Here is an 18,914-nt window from a genome sequence, read left to right as displayed (position 1 = left end):
CAATTAATCAGCGCTTTTGCTCATCATACATGCAAAACGTATGGACTTCCTTTATTTGTAAGCAGCCTGCTGCTGTGCAGATGGATGCAGCCTGAAGTATGCCCCATGGATGAAATATGTACTTAGTCAGAATGTCATCATTTCTCCTGGGTGTGCTACTGATGATTACAATGGTATGTTCACACATTGTATATCATTCAGCCACTGGTGATCAGCGTCAGTGTGAGTACAGCAGTTCTGTTCCCATGAACAGTTTTGTGACTTGATTTCCAAAGACACTGCTAGAACAATGCTAAACACGTCTGAAAAATCCCACTGTTGAGATGTCTGTGTACTTTACTGATGTCCAGATGGGAGGTGAGTTTTTTCTGGTTTAAAAATTGGGAAATCAAGTTATTGTATCTATTTGCTTGGTTCTTATAATATGCAGTTTTCTTTCATAAGTGCCTGCTATTGAAGAAGGACTGTGAGGATCCTTATATTAGGACTGTAGTGGTTTTCCTTAGAAAGATAATATAAATCTGTATCCTGATTTTCTTGAAGTGAGGGCAAATATGAACCCTATTAGTCCAATGCAGGATACATGGAAAGTGCTGGTACGTATATGTGAAGTTCTAGTATGGCACAGTACTATGCGCAAGCCATTTCCATCCAGAAGTTACAGGTCACAGACTCTTGTCAGTCTTTGCTGGGAAAGATCCTTCAGCTGGAAACCTAGGGCAGCCCCAGGCTTAACAAGAGGAGCTGGGTTGTGCCATGACCAGCTGCTTGTTTATAGTACCTCCTCAGGCTGGTGGAACATTTCTCAGGACCAGGCATTTGGAGCTCTCCTGTCATCTCCTGCACCAGGAATGCCGGTTATCCTCTGTCTGCTGAGTCCCATAAATGTCACTGGCAGCACCAGCTTCCCTTTTATGGAGCAGCAGCTTTCCTAAAACACAATTGCACTGGAACGCAAGCGTCTTCCTGTTGAAATCACTGCTATTCATCTGTAAATAAAGCCAAGATTTTTTTTTTTTAATGTGTTTTTAAGTAAGTTGGGTGTGTAAATCTATATTTAGGAACCCAGTTGAGTGGCCTTTTTTCCTAAGCGTCTGCTGACCACTCAGATGTACTTACTTTTTCAGCCATCTTTCTATCAGTAAGTTCTAATCCCTGCTGAACTTGGAGATTATCTGAGAGAAACAGAGCCAGCAGGCCTAACTGCTTCCAAGTCCTTGGGGCTAGCATTTCTAGTTGCCTACCACAGGCTCTCAGAGACCCCCGACTAATAAGAGATTCCCAGGAGCAATGACTGACGTGGAATTTAGACTAAGTCTGGACTTGTGTCAGCTAACCAGTTTGTTGCAGCAGCTGATGACAGCTTGAGCACAGGGCTGCCCCTGCCAGACTACTCCCTGTCCTTTTGGTGGGGGCCAGGAAGGTACATGACATAAGATCACAGCAGACTCTGCACCACAGGCACTCTGCAGGGGATTCTGCAAGCGCAGCAGCATGAGGATGATCATGCAGTGTTGGACCAGGCCTGAGAGTTCAATGAAGCCCTTTGCATGGGCGTAAGAGAGAGCAGAATTGGGTATGTAGTATTGTTTTCAGTGCCTTGATTTGGAAAAATAATTGATCAACATTTTTTGTAATTAAATGGACACTTGGAGTTTTATATTCCCAGAGAAGCACAGTTAGATAAAAGGAGGGGAAACATTTAATCTGGGTATCAACCTATTCCAGCAAACCCATCCTTTTCAAGAGGATCTGAAACCCCATACCAGGTGAAGGCAGTGTGCTGTGAAGCATCTCTTACAAGGGCTTATGATCTTACTTTTATGTCTGAATGCAAATGAGACTGCTGCAAGTTTCTTTATATCAACATGTTAACATATGTATTTACACTATACAAAAAAATCACCACCATGTTGACTTCATGGAAGCTCACCCACTGATCCTTTCGGTAAGAGGTAATCACGCACTGGCCTGTTAAGACATCGTAATTGCACACCAAGTAATTACATTTGGAAGCTTCTGCTGCAGTTTAACTCAGTCATTACTATTTTTTCAAGGGGGCTTGTGAGCTAAAATTGTTATAAATGGCAACCAGCCCAGTGGCTCAGCAGCAAAACAAGGTTCTGTCATGCTGGAGACCCCAGTTCAAGGACAGACAAAGTGTCTTGGGCATTGAGCCAATGCACACTAGCTGTGCTCCAGCAACGGCAGGGCAGCTTTTTGTCAGGAGAAGGGGCCAGTGAGTAATCCCAATCACTTAGCTGAAATGTGATGCTACCAGATGTAGGGGCCACCACAGCTTGAACCCTGCCCTCACAGCCACAAAGAAAGGATATTAAATACATACCAATGGGGAGGAAGAGCCATGAAAATGTGGAGGAAAAATGTGTAGTAAAATCTTTCCTGCGCTCTAATTGCAACTTTGGCGTTCTCTGAAGGATACGTGACTAAGAAAGCAAATCCACCATTATATTTGCAGACACTTCAGTTAACTGATACAATTGTTAGCCGAACCTTGGGAAGAGAGCAGTCAGGGATTAGAATGGCCTCTGCCTGGGATTGATTTAAAAGAGCAAGAGGAACGTCCCATATGGGCACAAGGAACTTACCTTGAACAAGCATCTCAAATAAAACAAAAATATCTTGAATAAATTATCTTGAAAAATTACCTTGAACAAAGCCATATTTTGAATGTTAACTAACAAAAGGCAGATGAGAATCCGGACCATGTACTTACAAGGTGGGGAGAGGGGGGGTATACTGACCGTATAAAGCTGAAGCTGTGGGCTGTTCAATAGACCCAAGCCAGTGAAAAAGCTTTCAGTGAAAAGAGGGCATTGTGCTGTTAATGACAACATACAGCCCTTCACTTCAACATCATTGAAGAACGATGTCTAAAATGAATGGTGTGAATGTCCAGAAAAATGAATGTTTTTCTGCTTTTGTACTGTACAGAATTTGGTACTCATGCAAAATACATGTTTGCACTGAAACCAAAAAGCTATAGAACTGACAGGTGCACTTAAACTACTCAAAAGTTGTATTCAGCCACATTTATTGAGAACTAAAGAATTGTTCATAAAATGTAGAGCTAATTTTAATTACTTTATTTGCCTTAGGTCTCCAAGATGCAGACACTTCTGTATGGAGTACTAGAACTACATCCCACCCTTTAGACACTGTTACCTCTAGGCCTGAAAATCTGCTGAAGAGTAGCACAGAGATGTTCATCAGAAACGTGACTGAACACTTCAGTAAAAATCTCATTGAAAACCTCTACTTTGACTTGAAATCTGCAGTAACAGAGAAAGCCTGGATTCCAAGCACTACTCGTCAATATTCTAGCACTACAGAAGAGGTAAGGCAGACGAATTATTGATATTTATTAAGCCTGCTCCACTCTGTGGAGCCTGATAGCTATTGCAGGTGGACGTTTCATGACCTAAAAAAAGCCAGCTACAGGACTAAGCTTTGTTCTATATTTTGATGGGATGCTTTGCTCATGCTGACAGTGCCCTTTGCTAGAAGCACAGCTGCAGAATAATTCTGCCGCTTCTGTACAGCAGAATCCTGGTGTGCACAATGCATTGGGAAAATCTCTACACTTGAGGGAAGTGCTCAGGATATGCGAGAAGCAGTGAAAGCAGTATCTGCTCTCAGGGACTTGGGCTTCGCCACTGGTTTGTTGCATGACATGAAGGTCCAGCTCTAATTACCTTCTAAGAATTGCAATATATTTTATGACCTTATTTAGGATAATTGAGTCCTAAAACTACATACATGGTTTACAGATCAAAGCAAGTGAATTGGAAAGCTTCAACTTGCTTTACAAGCAACCCTGGCCTTGATCTTGGTCAAATTATCTACTGACTGATAGGTAGAGTGGGGACACGCAGCCCCTTCTTGATCTCTGCTCTGTCCAACCACAAACAGCCCTAGCAGAGGAGGGGAACGGGGATGACAGCCCCATCCAGAGAAGGAGCTAACACTGGGCATTCAGTACCTCCACATCAGTTTCCAAAGACTTCCTTTTCTGCAAGGCACAGCTAAATTGTGGGCATTCAATACCTCCACACCCTTTTATGCAAAGCACAGTTAAATAATGTGAGAACAAACCTGGAATCACCACTGGCGAAATGTGCTCAGACAATTAGAGCTAAAGCACACAGGACATTATTAGTCACTGTATTGCTATCAACACACAGTGGTTTAGAACTGAAACTCCCTAAATTCCCTGTGGCTTTTTCTGCAGAAGAGCACACTGCACTCAGTATACTGGGGCAAACATGTTGTTTCAGTTACTACTCTGGGTGTCAGTGTTACTGTGGATAAGACCAAGAAATGTGGTTTTTATTTGGGAGTAATCTGTACAATCTGGTATGAACAGCATTGCTCGAGACAGGGAGAAAGAAGAAGCCGTGTCACCAGGACTATGTTGACCCAAATAGCCAACTCAAAAGTTTAAGAAGCCTGACATTGCTGTTGTAGGGGAAGGGACTGAGCCGATGATGGATGCACTGCACACTGTTCCATAGCTGATGGAGACAATTCTTTTAAAATGTGATTATTCTGGCTTGGTGCAGGCAGATTGAGCTTATTTCCCTATGCCCTCTGTTCATGTGCATACCTCCCGCACAGAACACTAGTCTCTTCGAAATGGAAATGTCCTATATAATCCAGTATTACTCAAACTGCCTCCAGTACTCCTCCTAAATAAGTCCACCAATGCTAGAGAAATGGTACCATTTGAACAGAAGCTACTACCTCCTGTGTTTCTACCACAGTTCACCTCCTGATTCACATGATTTGCACTGAGCAAGTTGCTTAGGTCAAAGCTTCCAAACCAGAATCCTGATGATAACCACTCTAAGCATATGAAAAAATGAAACAACCCAAAACATTGATATCTGTCCCTTAGAGCCTCCAGCCAGATCTGGACATTTGAATCTAGATACACCAACTTAGACACACTAACTTAAAATCTTTGGCCTTCATCTCTGTTCCCCTGTCTTTAGAGTGTAAGCAACAAGTATTCTTGTAGGAGGACAATACCTTCTACAAACTGCATTTGCCCAGGCTAGGTCTTTTTGTTTGTAGAAGAAAAGCCTTGATGTTATTTGGCTGTGAGCATACCCATTGCAGGGGGGAAGAGGGGCGGAAAGTGGTAACACTTCAATCGGACAAAATGTTTGGTTTAGAGCAGCCTTGGTCTTCAAGTAAAATGCAGCTTGCACTTTCAAACCATGACAAAAGCTATGCAAAGCCCATTTCCTCTTGATTAGAGAGACGCAGAGAAAGAGGTTGGTGTTAAAAAAAAAGTCAGGAAACCTTGGGAAAGTGCCTGAAAGGGACTTTGGAGCCTGCTATTAGAGACACGTCCGGCCACTCCCAAAACTCACTTCCAGTTCTCTTTTCTTTTTTCTCTTTTAATTAGTTTCTTGGCTTGCCACACAGATCAGTAAGTGTTAAAGGCTGTGTGGCTGCTGATTTGCTAAGAGCCCCGTTTATTCAATACCAGTCTGGAAATAATCACTCGTGTTATGTTGGCTATTCCATACAAATATATTGCCACCAGTGACTGATGGACCCCTCCTGTTTTATTCCAGTGCTGGCATAGACATCTGTGTCAGACCTTAACCTTACAGTGGCTTTATGTCCAAGAAAAAGCAGCTTACTCCAAATGTTGTCATTTTCAGAGAGGTGTTTGAAGTAATCCAAATGTCATGATAAGCATTCAGGTTTGCTCGTCTCCAGTGCTGGAAGAATGTTGGTGTTTTTTATGCCATTAGGTCCAAAAACCACAATCATCTAAAGATGAATTTACACTGTAAAACTCTCTCACATTGCAAGACACCTATGTCATTTTAGTCCCAGTTTAGGTCTAATGCACACACGTTCGGTTTTCCATAGATGGTTTATCACTGCACTAGCTCTTTGGGGCACAGTCTCTCCTGTTGTCTGAAGTATGTAGATCATCTCTTCCAAGGGGAGATCTTGTTCTGCAATGGGCTTGAGGATGGCATAATAATCAACACATATCATCACTTACGGTGATGTTAACAGTTATTAACCATCCCGAGCTTTGCAGGGTGAAGCCCAAAACTTTCAGTGCCATGTCCCTAGGGCCAGTCAAGGAGCTCCACTGGGACAGAGGAAGCTTTCCATAGGTGCACGAGTGAAGCTTTCCACGAGTGCTCACACCTTTGATTTCTGAATGGAAGAGTAAGAGCTAAGGGTTTTCATACACTGGTATCTTGTTTGACAGGCTGATGCCTGAAAAATCCTACAGCAGTGGCTCCCCTAAAAGGCTGACTAATGTTTGTAAGCCCTAGCACCTTTTTCTCCCTAAAATGGGACAAAAGTGGAACAGACATGGTGCTGAATTTGCTTGAGGTGCTGCTTTTAAAAGTTAAAAACCCAAGTGCACCATGCAGTACAAAAAGATGCAGAAAAGTGCCATTCCCACAGAAGAAAGTAAATTCCTCCTCCTTTATCAACCTCAGATTTACCCCATGGCTGCTAGATTTTGTCTATGTGAGTGTCTGAAGGTCTGAAACACTTCTGTCTACATTTCTTTTCCCTCACATACATGTTGAGTACATATTAGGCTGAAACCTAAACAAGAAGGAAATGGGCACGCATGACAGAAACAGAGCTGTGCCATAGCTGCAGCTATATCAAAGTTGTGCACAGTTGAAAACAGGGAGACTTTCTTGCTTGCTGTTGTGTATGTAAGGATCCTCATTGCTGCAGTGCCTCTGCCTGTGGTGCTGCAGTGCCTCTGGCTGTGGTGCCGCAGGGCCAGGGAGAAGATGGATATCTTGGTGGTCTGCAGCTAACCCCTAAAGACATCAGTATTTGGGACATGGGAGCTGGAATGGCACTTCAGTGATGGATGAGGCTAAGAGGAGGGTGAGCCTGGAGATGAGGTGAGCGTGAGAGGTGGCAGGCATGAGGAGAAGCGGACGTGTGAAGAGAGGCTGGCCATCAAGCAAGGCAGGTGCGAGGGAAGGCAGGCATGAGGTGCAGCAAACATGAGACGAGGCAGCTCTGAGGCCAGGCAGACACGAGGAGAGGCAAGGCATCGTCGTGAGGCACAGCCGGCGTGAGGCAAGAGCGCTGTCGGCACCCCACTGCCTGAGGGGCCCCCATGAGCCCGGAGGAGCGCGGGGACAGCAGCCCCGGGGGACCGGCATCGGGAGGAAGCGGCGAGGCAGGAAGGGAGGTGGGGTGGGAGAGGAGCCGGGCGGACGGTGGGGCCCACGGGGCGGCACCCCGGGGCCGGGGGGCGCGGGGGAGCGGCAGGTCCCGGGTGGCGGCGCTTCGCCCCCCGCAGCGAGACGCGAGGAAATCGCCTCTTGATTGCGGAAGTCGGCGGGAAGGGCTCCGGCGGAGTCAGCCCGGGTCAGAATGGCCGCGTGGGAAGCGGCGGCCGCCCCCCCGCCTCCTCCGCTCCTCCTCAGCCGCGGGCGGGCGGCGGGCGGCCCCCCCCCCCCCACCCCACCCCGGTGGCAGGAGGCGGCGAGGCGGCCGGGGCAGCCCCGAGCGCATGCAGCAAGCGGGCGGCCCGGCAGAGGGCTCGGCGGCCGCCGCGCGGAGCCCGGCGGGGAGCGGGGGGCCCCCGGGGCCCGCCGCGGCCACTTCGCTTCTCAGTACCCCCCAACCCCACCCCTGCCGCCCCCCTTCCTCTCCTCCTCCCCTCCCCGCGAGGGTTTTCGGGGTTAAAATCCATCTGCGATGCTGAGCTATGGAGCGGGATTCGCCCTGTGGACGGCGCTGGCCCTGACCAAGGTGAGCGGCTGCGGCTGCGGGGGATGGTGCGGGGTCCCCCTCGCAGGTCCCAGCCGAGCCCGCGGGCACAGCACGGGGTGTGAAGGATGGAGGGGCGAGCGCCCGGGGGACACTGGTGGCTGGCGGAGCCCGGCGGGTCCCTCAGAGCTTTCCCGCTGTTCGCAGGCCGTGCCGGGGGAGGCGGCGGGATGCAGCGCCAACCTGACGGAGCGGCGCGTCGCCGGGCAGAGCGTCCGGCTGCGGTGGGACGCCGCGGGCCGAGCTTGCAACTTCAGCCTGAGCGGGCGCTCCGAGGACGGGGAGACGGTCGGCTGCCAGCCCGCCCCGACGGGCAACAGCTCCTACGGCTGCACCGTTCGGGGCCTGGAGGCCGGGACCTGGTACCTGCTCCGCATCGAGCCGCTCGCCGCCGGCGATGCTGTCAACATCTCCGTGCAGACAGGTATGGGCGGGGGGCGCGGCAGGTGCTCGCGGAGGGACCCCGGGCTTTTCCATCCCGGCGCCTTGCTTCGGCTGGTTGCGGCAGGAGGCGGGCAGTGCATTTACAGCTGCGGTAAACCTGCAGTCTTAGCTGGACATAGCTGTCCAGTGCTTGAGTTCTCGTTATGCTGCTGCCAGAAATAACTGCTGCCAAAGGTTAACTCAGCAGGCTTGAAAGGAGAAGGTGCTGTGAAGAGACTGGGTCAGTGCTGTGCATGTGCTTCTGCCCCTCTCTTGAGCTGTCATCCAGCAGAACACTATAAGAAGCAGTAGCCCGTAATGATTTGTGCTCATGAAAACCTATTGGCTTCATAGTTCCTCAGGTGGTAGTTTATTTACTGTGTTTAAAGTACAGTCTATTTCATGATAGGTAGATGCAGTTCAAGTATAACTTACTATTTCAGCCCATTTCTCTACTTTTATTCTGTCTAACTGGAGTCTAAAAGTCAGAAAGTAAGGCTGAAATGTCTTGCTTGCATGTTTTCCTTAAATACAACCAGTGAGGTGTTACGATGTACAGTAGCGTGCAGAGCACTTACAGTGTCACATCCATGGCTGGCTGTAAAAATGACCCAGCAGCTTGACAGAGTGCTGCCTTTCCCCCTTTCTGCATGCCTGTTTGTGTGTGCATGTGAACAGCTCAGCTGTGAAGCTGTGAACGACATAGAGCCACCATCTGCAGTGATGGAACTAAACTCTTTCTACCTGTATTAGTGTTTTTTTAAAGACAATGAAATACAGTGTTGTCCAATCGGTCCGTCAGTAAATACCTCTTTGGTTTACTCCTAAAGTGTTAGTTTCTGAGAGGTACTTTGCAGTTGTAGTATTGAAGATTCCAACAGACAAGTACTTAATAATTACTGGTTCAGAGACATTGTCTGCTGCCAGAGCCTTTTAACTGCATTAACCACAGAAATGCACTAAATACCTTCCATTGATTTGCTTTGATAACTCAAGTTTAATAAAGTTTATCGGCAAGTCTTCTGGTGTGGTAGCTGTACAGTAAGCACAAGTAGAAATGGTAAAAATGAGTAATGGTTTCTATGCAGGCAGTGATTTAAATGTCATGCATCGTGCCAACTGTTTTCAATATTGATGACTTGTAATTTCAAAATTGAATGAATAGATCAACTGTTACCAGTGTGACAGGTATAAATCATTGTTACTAGATAGTAGAGATATGTTATTGAACACTAGTGAAGGAGCAGATTCCACTTTAGTCTGCATTTTGATTAATACATTATCATTTGACAGTAGCTTATACATGTCCTTTAAGATTTTTTTATCAGTAAATAGATTTTTCAAGGCTACAGGGTAAAAGTGCATGGAAGCAGCTGCTGGTTATAGTCATATTACATAGCTGAGCTGACATCAGCGTGAAAAGACTGATTAAAGTTTAAGTTGAAACACTGCAAATTAATGGACCATAGTTGAAGTGAGATAAGTGTTTGGGTTTTGGACAGCAGAGATTAGTCAAAAGTGTAAAATAAGAATAGAGAAACCGTGGAGGTTTCCTGCAAAGATTGCTCCATGGTTGCTTACTTTCCTTGATTTCATCACATCAGTTGCATTGCTTGATGGAGTTCAAAACACGTCCAAAAAATTGTCAATCTATTTATTATTTATGTATTGCTCCAACATTCATCTTTTTTTTTTTCTAAAGAATATATAGGATTTGTTATGCCTTTCAATAACTCATACTGTACTGTTAATACCATTCATTTCAATGCAGAACGAGTGAGGATTATTCCCCTGTATGTTTCCACTAGGGGCAGCATTTTAAACCAGTTTTCTGGAGGCTCTTTTTCACCTGTTCCTTTGTAACTTGATGGCAGTAATTTTGTTTTACGACCTACTGAGCCTGACTGTCCATAGGCATGTGTTCCTGGAAACTATCCTGTGAATATGGAAGTATGCGCAATATTTTCAACCATATTGTAAACAGATTTCCCACTCATTTGAATGGTAGCGGAACTGAGCCGTCTAAAAATATGATGTCTGACCTTGGTACTCAATGAGGTTCCTTTCCTGAGCTCTTTGTCTAAGACAGATAGGCTAAGCTGTCCTTTGCAGGTGCCCAGCTTTCTCCACTGACCACAAAATGAGCCTAGGTTCAACCAGGTACCTGAAGTCTAGATGGTTATAGTTAAGTGAGAGGAATCTCATCTCATGTGTTTCCTTTTGCAAAATGAGGTTTTGAACGTCTGTCTTGTCTTGATATGGTAAAGGTACACAGAGAAAGTTGCAGATTCATTTATATACCTAATTTGGAAACTTTAACATTTTGCTTATATTCAGTCCTGTTAAAAATTCCATGTGCTCATTCCTGTTATGAGTTCAGTTTTCATCATGTTTCTTATACAGAGTGCTGGAGTAGCCCATAAAATCCAAAATCTTTTGTTAAATTTTGAGTATGATCTGTTCTGATGAAGGAATTAAGGTGAAAGTGATGAATAATGCATACCACAGTTGCAGTTGTAATGTGGAGGCTTGGAGAGGACCAAATCCCTGAGTTAATTTGGCCTTCTGAGTATTGGATTTCCCATTAAAATCATAGTTATGTCAATGAGTTGTTTGCAAGTTTGCAAGTTTGATATTCCAATGGAGTAAGTTCACAGCTCACCATGACTTCATAAACTCTGAAGTAACCCCAGACCCTTTGGGAATCTTAGAGCAGCTTCTATTTCACTTGTGGATCCATTGATCTGAAATCTAACAATGTATGGATACTGATACAATAATCTGCACTAGTCCACTAAGGCGGAGCCTCTTTACTAAAAAAATTTTGATCTATGGGTTATCAATTTAAAATGCCTAGTATTTAATCCTCTAGAGCAGAACTAAAATAGGTCCTCCAAAACAATGGAAAATACAGTCATATATATACTAAGGCAGGTATACACATGCAAACACATATACAGTGTTGGCAGTTGTGCTATTTTGGTAGAATAGGAAATGAAGAAAAAGCTGATAACATGACTTATCAGCTCTGAGCTACAGATAAATTTTCCACTGCAAACCTGAGATTACAGATGTTAGTAGGCATAAGTCTGTGTATTTATTTCACATTAATATTTAACTTTTTTTACATTTTTTAATATATATGTACATAAACCAGCACATAAACCCATACAACTAGACAGCATGCGTGACATTGTAAAGCTGGGACAACACATGCACCTGTTGGTCCTTTTATGCTATTGTCTTTGTTGTTCTTAGTACAACTGTTTCTGTGACTGAGAGTGACTCCATGACAAAATTTGGTGGGGTTGTGTCTTTCTCATTTCAGATAAAATACTTTTAAAGTTCTCAACTCTCCAAATGTCTGTGTACCAGCATAACTGTGTATTTCAGTAGTGTATTTTCAGTGAATGACTAGCTCTTTAATTAAAATTCTGGTTAATAGTATATAAACAGATCCTAATTACCATTAAATTTATCATTTGAGATTTGAAATACTGGTCTTGAGAGCCACAAAGAACAACTTGGCAATTGCCCTGCTTTCAAATATGTCTTCTACAGTATACTTACAAATGCCTTTTTCAACATCATTTTCTAAAAATATATTGCAGTGATACAGTATGTTATATATACATAATCCAAGCCACCTGTACTAAGAACACTAACAGGTAAATCACTTTTTGTCAGAAAACTGCTCAATATTTTAATGAAAAGAGGCTAAAAAACCTGCCTTCTAAGACACAGACTGGTAGAGTATTTTTCCATTGTAACATGTAACTCTCTCAATGCCAGAAGCATGGCTTGGCCATGTGTTCAGTCCTGTAAATTTCAAATTATTTGGGACAAATCTGATTTATCAGCCATCTGTAGGAACAACTACTGTGACATGGCTCTGACTATAGGCTGTATAATCCTATCATCCATAATCATGTAATGGTTATGATCGTTGACTCAAAAGGCAGAGTACAAGAAGAAAATAAATGACCATCTTCTAAAGATTTTCTAGATTGACTATCATCCCTCCAGAAAGTGTATTGGTACTTAATAAAGACAGTGAAATCAACCCTCTTCACATATCCGTCAGAAGAGTTCCTTGTGAAGTAGGTTACTGTTTCATGGATAGAGAAAACTATGAAAAAAATGGATAATTTGGTATGAAGATGGCTGAGACTGGCAGAAATTCCCCATTACTGAGTCCTGGGCTTGTATCTTTGTCATGTTTATAGGTTGTTTTTTTTCTCCTGCATAAGGCATGAGTGTTTCTGTGCTTAGAGGCTGCGTTTAGGAGTCATGTCACTGGGATGGGACATAACCCTGTCTATCATTTCTGTAGACTGTATCTGTAGCAGCTCTGCGCAGAAAGTATATCCTCTTCCCAAAAAGTGAAAGTGGGGGTGCAGTATAATTCAAACAACATTAAGTCTGCTGTAAAATTCCTTTGAAACCAGGAGACATTAATCCATATAGTATCAAATGGTATAAAAATATCTTTGTGAAAATATTTTATTTCTGTGATATATCAGTATTGTATCATTGCCAGCAGAGACTTGTATAACAATGTAAATGGCTTTTTAAGTGTTTGTTTCCATCCAGGGCTCTTTCAGCCCAGGCACTTCCCAATCTCATTGTTCCTTTGTTCTAGCGGATGTACAAAGCACTGAGTGTTTTGTTTTCTGGACCAGATAGATTAGATAAAGTCTGAATTTCTGAACTTCACCTTCTAGGCACGCAACTCTTTTCTTTGCTAATGCACCTTAGAAGACAGATTACCCAGGACAGTATAATCGCTTCTAAAAACGTAGATTCACAAGTATAATCATATAAATGTGCATTCACAAGTATAATCGCTTCTAAAAATGCAGATGTCTTCTTTTTGTAGAATTTGGCGAATAATGCAGATTACAGTGTTGATTACTTTTGCAGGGCAAAAGAACAGTCAAACTTACCATAACTTTGTCAGCAAATTAAACTTATCAACAGTTATCATGACTGTTCTCTTGGTCAGTTAATTTAAAACTTTTTGCAGTTGTCTGTGCATCTGACCATATATAGCACTGGAATTTATTTCTGACTCCCAGAGTTTGACCTTTCTGATTAGAACAATTTCCTTCAAGGAACAAGATTATACCCCCACTATTCACTTTTTGCCAACATAATAGTCTTTAGTGGTTTAGTATATATTATAGGTGGAGCTGGTAGTCAGGCCTATTGTTAACATTTCCTGGCACTTTTCCTTAAAACCTCCTGTTTCAATTGCTGTAACTGGGTGAAGTTTTAGCTATTTGGCCTGAAGTTTGATGTACTTGGTATTGCACTTGAGTTTTTTCTTTTATTTATTTATTTTGTTCAGATTTAAGCAGACTTAGTTTGACCTTTCAGAAAGAGTTCAAGAAAAGAAGACTTTTATTTATTGCTTTTGTTAATTTATTTTTTATCTGCTTTTGTGAAGAGCACTAGTATCTCTGTGGTCTGAAGCAGGAATCTGAATTTAAGCAGAGACCTGGGTTCAAAGTGATACAGTATTTTTCACAGTCATAGAATCATAGGGTGGTTGAAGTGGGAAGGGACCTCTGGAGGTCATCTGGTCCAAGCCCCCTGCTCAAGCTGGGCCTCCTAGAGCCAGTTGTGTAGGACCATATCCAAACAGCTTTTGAATGTCTCCAAGGGGGGACATATTGTGTTGAAATTCCTAATATATTTGATTGACAGAGCATACCACCAAAACCTGTCACCAGTATGTACTCAGCAGAATAAGAAGCAGTTAAATCCTCTGCACCATCGAGGCTTTGAAGAAAAAACAGCTTAGAGGCTCCTAGCTCCATGATATTCCTACTGCTGTATTTGTAGGATAGGGGTAGGTTTGACTTGACAGCCTTTACAGTCCAGTTTTTAGTTATGTGATCTCACACTCTTTCATCTGCCTTGTTCAGGGAACCAGGCAGCAACAACTGGATTGGAAAAATTGTCTTATTCTTCTGTGTTTAAGGCACGGCTCATATGAAGACCTCAGTTGTCAGCCTGGAGGCATCAAACACTCCCTGATGTCTTGTCTGATGCTAGGCAAGAGTAGCAGAGTGTACTCATGTGGAAGCCAAATTTAGTTGTTAGTTGTTGGTAAATCTTTATTCTTTAACTTCCCAACTTGTGAATGCTTGAATTTTGCTGCTTTGGGTTGTTTTACAATACTTTTTTAATACGCAATTTCTTAACCTTATTGGGAGACATAAATGTCAATACCTTAGTGCATCAACATTTCTTTTGATTTGCATGAAGTGATGAAATACACCTGGAGTATACAAGCAACACCAGTCTTTCGATTTGGTCAATGTTTGCCAATACCTCTAGAGTGTATCGTATTTTACAGGTGATTTTACTTGAGAGCTCCTTAATAAACCACATAATGGATGCTGAGATTTTCTCAGAGGAATAGTCCCAATTAAATATAATTCCTAAAAGTTTATCCATTGTGGCGTTTGGGGTTATTTCAATTTATATGAACAATACTACAGCAGAGCAGAAGCATACACTATCAGAATCTGTTTGAAGTGGTTGAAATTGATACTAAAACCAGAATGTTGTTGCCTTCAAAATTGTATAAATGCTTATGCTTTCTATTTTTAACTACAGATCCCTTATTGCCACCTCGTTTTGAAATTAATAAGGAAAAAACTACATTCACAAGCTTGAAGGTTCACTGGGAACCTTCCTCAGGAAAGGTGGACTGGTATAACCTGGTGTTATTTGATCATGATAATAAAAAGATACAAGAAGCCTCCATACCAGGAAGAATTTCAAAAACAGAAAATACTTTTTCTGGTCTCATCCCTGGGAATAAATACAACATTGTCCTCACTGCAGTTGCTGGAAATAAGAGTACCCCAGAACTTCACATAAGTGGATCTACAGGTAGGATTTTTTACTGTAGTTCATCTGAATAAAAACACAGTATTTTCCAGTTCTGCATTTTGAAATTAACAAATATATGTAATTATTCTTCCTGGCAAGATATACATCTTTACATATATATGTCAGTAATTATTGCTTATAAGTAGAAAAAAACAAATCTCTGACAAGCATGAAGAGTTGTTTGCTAAGAATGGAGGCACGTCGTTATGATGTATTTGGACATAAATTTGGGATTGGGTTTCCACTATCCCTAAAGAAACTCAACATATTTCAGAAGTAAATCTGTTTAAAATAGCTGAAATTGGGGTGATAACCATTAGGCCTTAAGCATGTGATTTTATTTCTTTTTTATTCCAACAGTGCCATCCCCTGTGAAAAATATTCAGATCAGTGTCAAAACAGACACTATCCATGCTTCATGGTCTCCTGGCTCTGGGCACGTGGATCGTTACAGACTGCTATTACTGGATAATCATGCTCCGGTTCATGAAGTTCACCAAGAAGATCCTCTGACCTCCTACACGTTTTCAGGACTTACAGCGGGTCACCTCTATAACCTCTCTATCATAACCCAGGCTGCAGGTTTGGAGAGCAACAGTTTTCAAACAGTCAGGACAGGTATGATTTCAGAATTCATCACAACAGAACACGAAGCTAAGACCATAGTCTTAATAATACCACAGGACATGTTAAAGAAAAATAAGTGATTCCTATTCCAAGTGTATATTCGCAGACTTCAGTGGCTGAATTACCCTTGGCAGGTGTTTCTTGCCAAAGGCTATAGAGGGAATTAGAGACACTATAGGCTTATTTAGCTCCCTAAGTTAGCACTGCAGCAAAGTTAGCTGCTAAATTAACTTGTAGGGTGTCTGCAGCTAACTGCTGAATATAGGCAACTTCATTAAACACGTAAAGTTAGGTCTTAACAGTCTGAGCCAAAGTGCACTAATATTACCTCGTATCTGTGAAAGAGGTCCGTCTGACTCCTGTATGAACTTCAGTGAATTTAGGCAGTGTGTGGACTGGCTATTTCACAGTACTGAAAACAGTTTAGCTCCATGTTTCTTACTTAGCTGAGTGGGAGATGTAAAGCTTGTGAGTTCTGCAAAAAATATTTTCTGTGACTGCTTTTCTCTGGATTTCAAAATAGCTGCACTTCTGAAAAGGAAGTGAAAAAAAGCGGAATAGGTTAGGGACTTTAAAACTGGACGTTGGGTTTGGTTATTTTTTCACAGAGAAGTATTGATTCACAGAAGCAGAGTTTTAGAAATTAAGTTTTTTTTTCCAGGAAGGTTTTTCACGATAGAGTTCTGTGGTCATAAAGAGAAAGATAAAATAATACCCTACTAGAGTCCAATGGTTAAAACACTGTTGTAAGCAATAACAGGGTCATGCCCTTGCTTTCCTTAATTTCTAGTAAACGTAAGGTGCAGTTTCTCCTACAGAAATCTCGTCATGTAAATATAATTTGACATTAAGTGAACAATATTGTGATATCTAGGACATACAGATGAGTGCTGTTGTCATCTGTCATTGCATGTTGTGCGGATCTTACTCTTGTTTCATTGTATTTCTTCAGATTTTTTTCTTTCTTCTTCTTGTGGGGTGCCAAAACTTAAAATCTCGCAGGTTTTCTCATAACATAAAAGCACTCCATGTGGCTTCCAGCACAGTCTGCCATTTCATACCTAACACGGCAAACCCCTTAGAAATGAAGATATTGGAGGTAGCTATGCTTTTCTTTTGGTGGATCGCTTGAATAAAAGACTTTGATTCCAATCCTACCAATCAAATGGGATTCCAGTTCAGTTCTAAACTGATGCAAATCAGGCATAGCTCCAATGATGCTGTAGCATTTACTCTACAAAAATGTATGCAGGCATCTCTGTTCTTAGGAGCATGTCTTTGGTCTGTTTTCATAGTTAAAATGACTAGCGTGCAGACATGGCTAACAAATTTTCTATTCCATGAAATGAGTGGCGTTGTAAGAGGTGTCGCTCTTAGCGGTACAGCATCTGAAACAGGGTTGGGTTCAGTTTCACTTTGACAAGATTTCACCCTTTCACTGTTCAGGCAAAATCATTCATACTCCATCTCATAGAACTATCCAAAAGCAAAACTTTACTATTGCAGTTTGGAGGCAGCAAGTCTTGTATGTTCTGTGGTGGAATTATTTTATTCTCATTTATTTTTAGCCCCAGCTGAAGTCTTAGATTTGACAGTGACTAACGATGACAGCTCGGATGCTTTAAAAGTTAAGTGGCGAAGACCTTCAGGAGACCTCAATCTCTATAATATCACTCTGTCTCATCTTGGATCAGTTAAAGAAGTCAAAACTCTACAGCCCCCAGTTACAGAGACTCACTTTGACAAGCTAACTCCAGGACGTCTCTATCAGGTTACTGCCCGCACAATCAGTGGCGAACTGTTCACTGATCAGATGGCAACTGGCAGGACATGTAAGTCTTCTTCTGCTTCAGTAGGACCACTGTAACCAACATTATTTTTTGCCTACATTGGCCTTGTAGAAAATCGTTTTAGGAGACAAAATGATTTGGATTCCAGGCAAAACAAGATAAAAAGCACAATATTGTTCCAGGAGTACCCCTTCCTGACTCTGGCAACAGTTAATCTGGCAGCCAAAAGCAGCTCCAGCATAGCTTGGGAGCAGGCAACAATAATGCATTTTGGACCTTATAGTTGCGTGAGTCTGTTAAAAAAACTGTTCCACACTACTACACTTCTAACAAACTTTGTTGTATTGAATTCAACTCAGTGTATAAAACAAGTTAAATTATGGGAAAGTCTGCATGTAGTCAAATTGTTTACAGATTTTTAAGTAATTTAGCAGGGTCTAAATACCACTTTCTCCAGACATAAATCTACAAATAGGAAAAGCTTAGGTCTTGGCTTTCTTCACTACTGACAGCATGGATTAAGGAAGGCATGTGGCAGCCTGGGTAGAGCTGGGGTATTTTCTTTTTTGATCTTTTTCAGAAGTATAATTTTCTTTGAGATATCTCTTGTATGAGTTCTGAATGTGAAAAATCCTGGCATAGTTCTCCCACAGTGTTACTGACCACAAAGTCATCTTCTCCACACCAGCCTAGCCCAGGCAGAATTTAGATGGAAAAAAAAACAATGTGAGTGAAGAATACATGCATAAATTTTTGGTAGCCTCAGAACCAAAAAATACATATGTGTATGTGAGAGAGAGAAGGAGAGAGTATTTTAGAGACTATCACCTACAACTAAACATCTTATGTGAAAGACTCATGCTTGATGTATCTAGGTGCTATGCCATTATCAGTGCAGGCTGGAAAAGAGGTGGAAAGCCTTTCATGTCCAGTAAGTACAAAGCTGGACTGGTCATATGCATGTCTTTATTTTTTTCTTTTTGTTTAGCCTGCCATTGAAGGCCTTTAAGATTACAGTTTGCATCTGAAGGGAGAGCTTCAGGCCCTCACTCAAACCCCTGATCCTCAAATTTGTGACCTAGATCCAGTACTTTCAAAGTCAGAGATCTAACAGTCCTTTTTCCAAGGATGGTGATCATGTGCAACTCCTTCCCATGACTTTTCCATAGCTACCAAGAGCTTTGAAAACAGAGTCGGAAGCTTTGTATCTAAAAGATAAATTTGTAAATCCAGCCTGCCATGTCTAAAGATGCTGAAGGGGTTAGACTGTTAGAATCCTAACTCAGAGAGACAGGTGCCCAAGAACGTAATCCACATCACTGTGTATTGAGAAGGTGCCTACAGCAGCATAACCTGCTG

At 42.4% G+C, this 18,914-nt stretch overlaps 1 protein-coding gene across 3 annotated transcripts in view; it reads left to right on the top strand.

Moving 5' to 3' along the window:
• PTPRB (protein tyrosine phosphatase receptor type B) overlaps positions 1–18,914 on the top strand; it is a 66,814-nt gene that overhangs the window by 7,257 nt on the left and 40,643 nt on the right. For 2 of the 3 annotated variants that reach the window (XM_065668948.1, XM_065668967.1), the window contains exons 3-7: positions 3,120–3,358; positions 7,957–8,233; positions 14,860–15,138; positions 15,499–15,756; positions 17,334–17,597. In XM_065668948.1, coding sequence (XP_065525020.1) covers positions 3,120–3,358; positions 7,957–8,233; positions 14,860–15,138; positions 15,499–15,756; positions 17,334–17,597 — 1,317 coding nt within the window. Of the gene's footprint in view, positions 1–3,119; positions 3,359–7,730; positions 7,792–7,956; positions 8,234–14,859; positions 15,139–15,498; positions 15,757–17,333; positions 17,598–18,914 lie in introns of those variants that run through there. The other variant, XM_065668957.1, reaches the window with a different exon arrangement.

The sequence above is a fragment of the Lathamus discolor genome, chromosome 1 (assembly GCF_037157495.1).
Source record: "Lathamus discolor isolate bLatDis1 chromosome 1, bLatDis1.hap1, whole genome shotgun sequence".
Classification (NCBI taxonomy): domain Eukaryota; kingdom Metazoa; phylum Chordata; class Aves; order Psittaciformes; family Psittacidae; genus Lathamus; species Lathamus discolor.
Note: the sequence above shows the minus strand (reverse complement) of the source record. Positions and strands in the feature narration are given on the sequence as shown.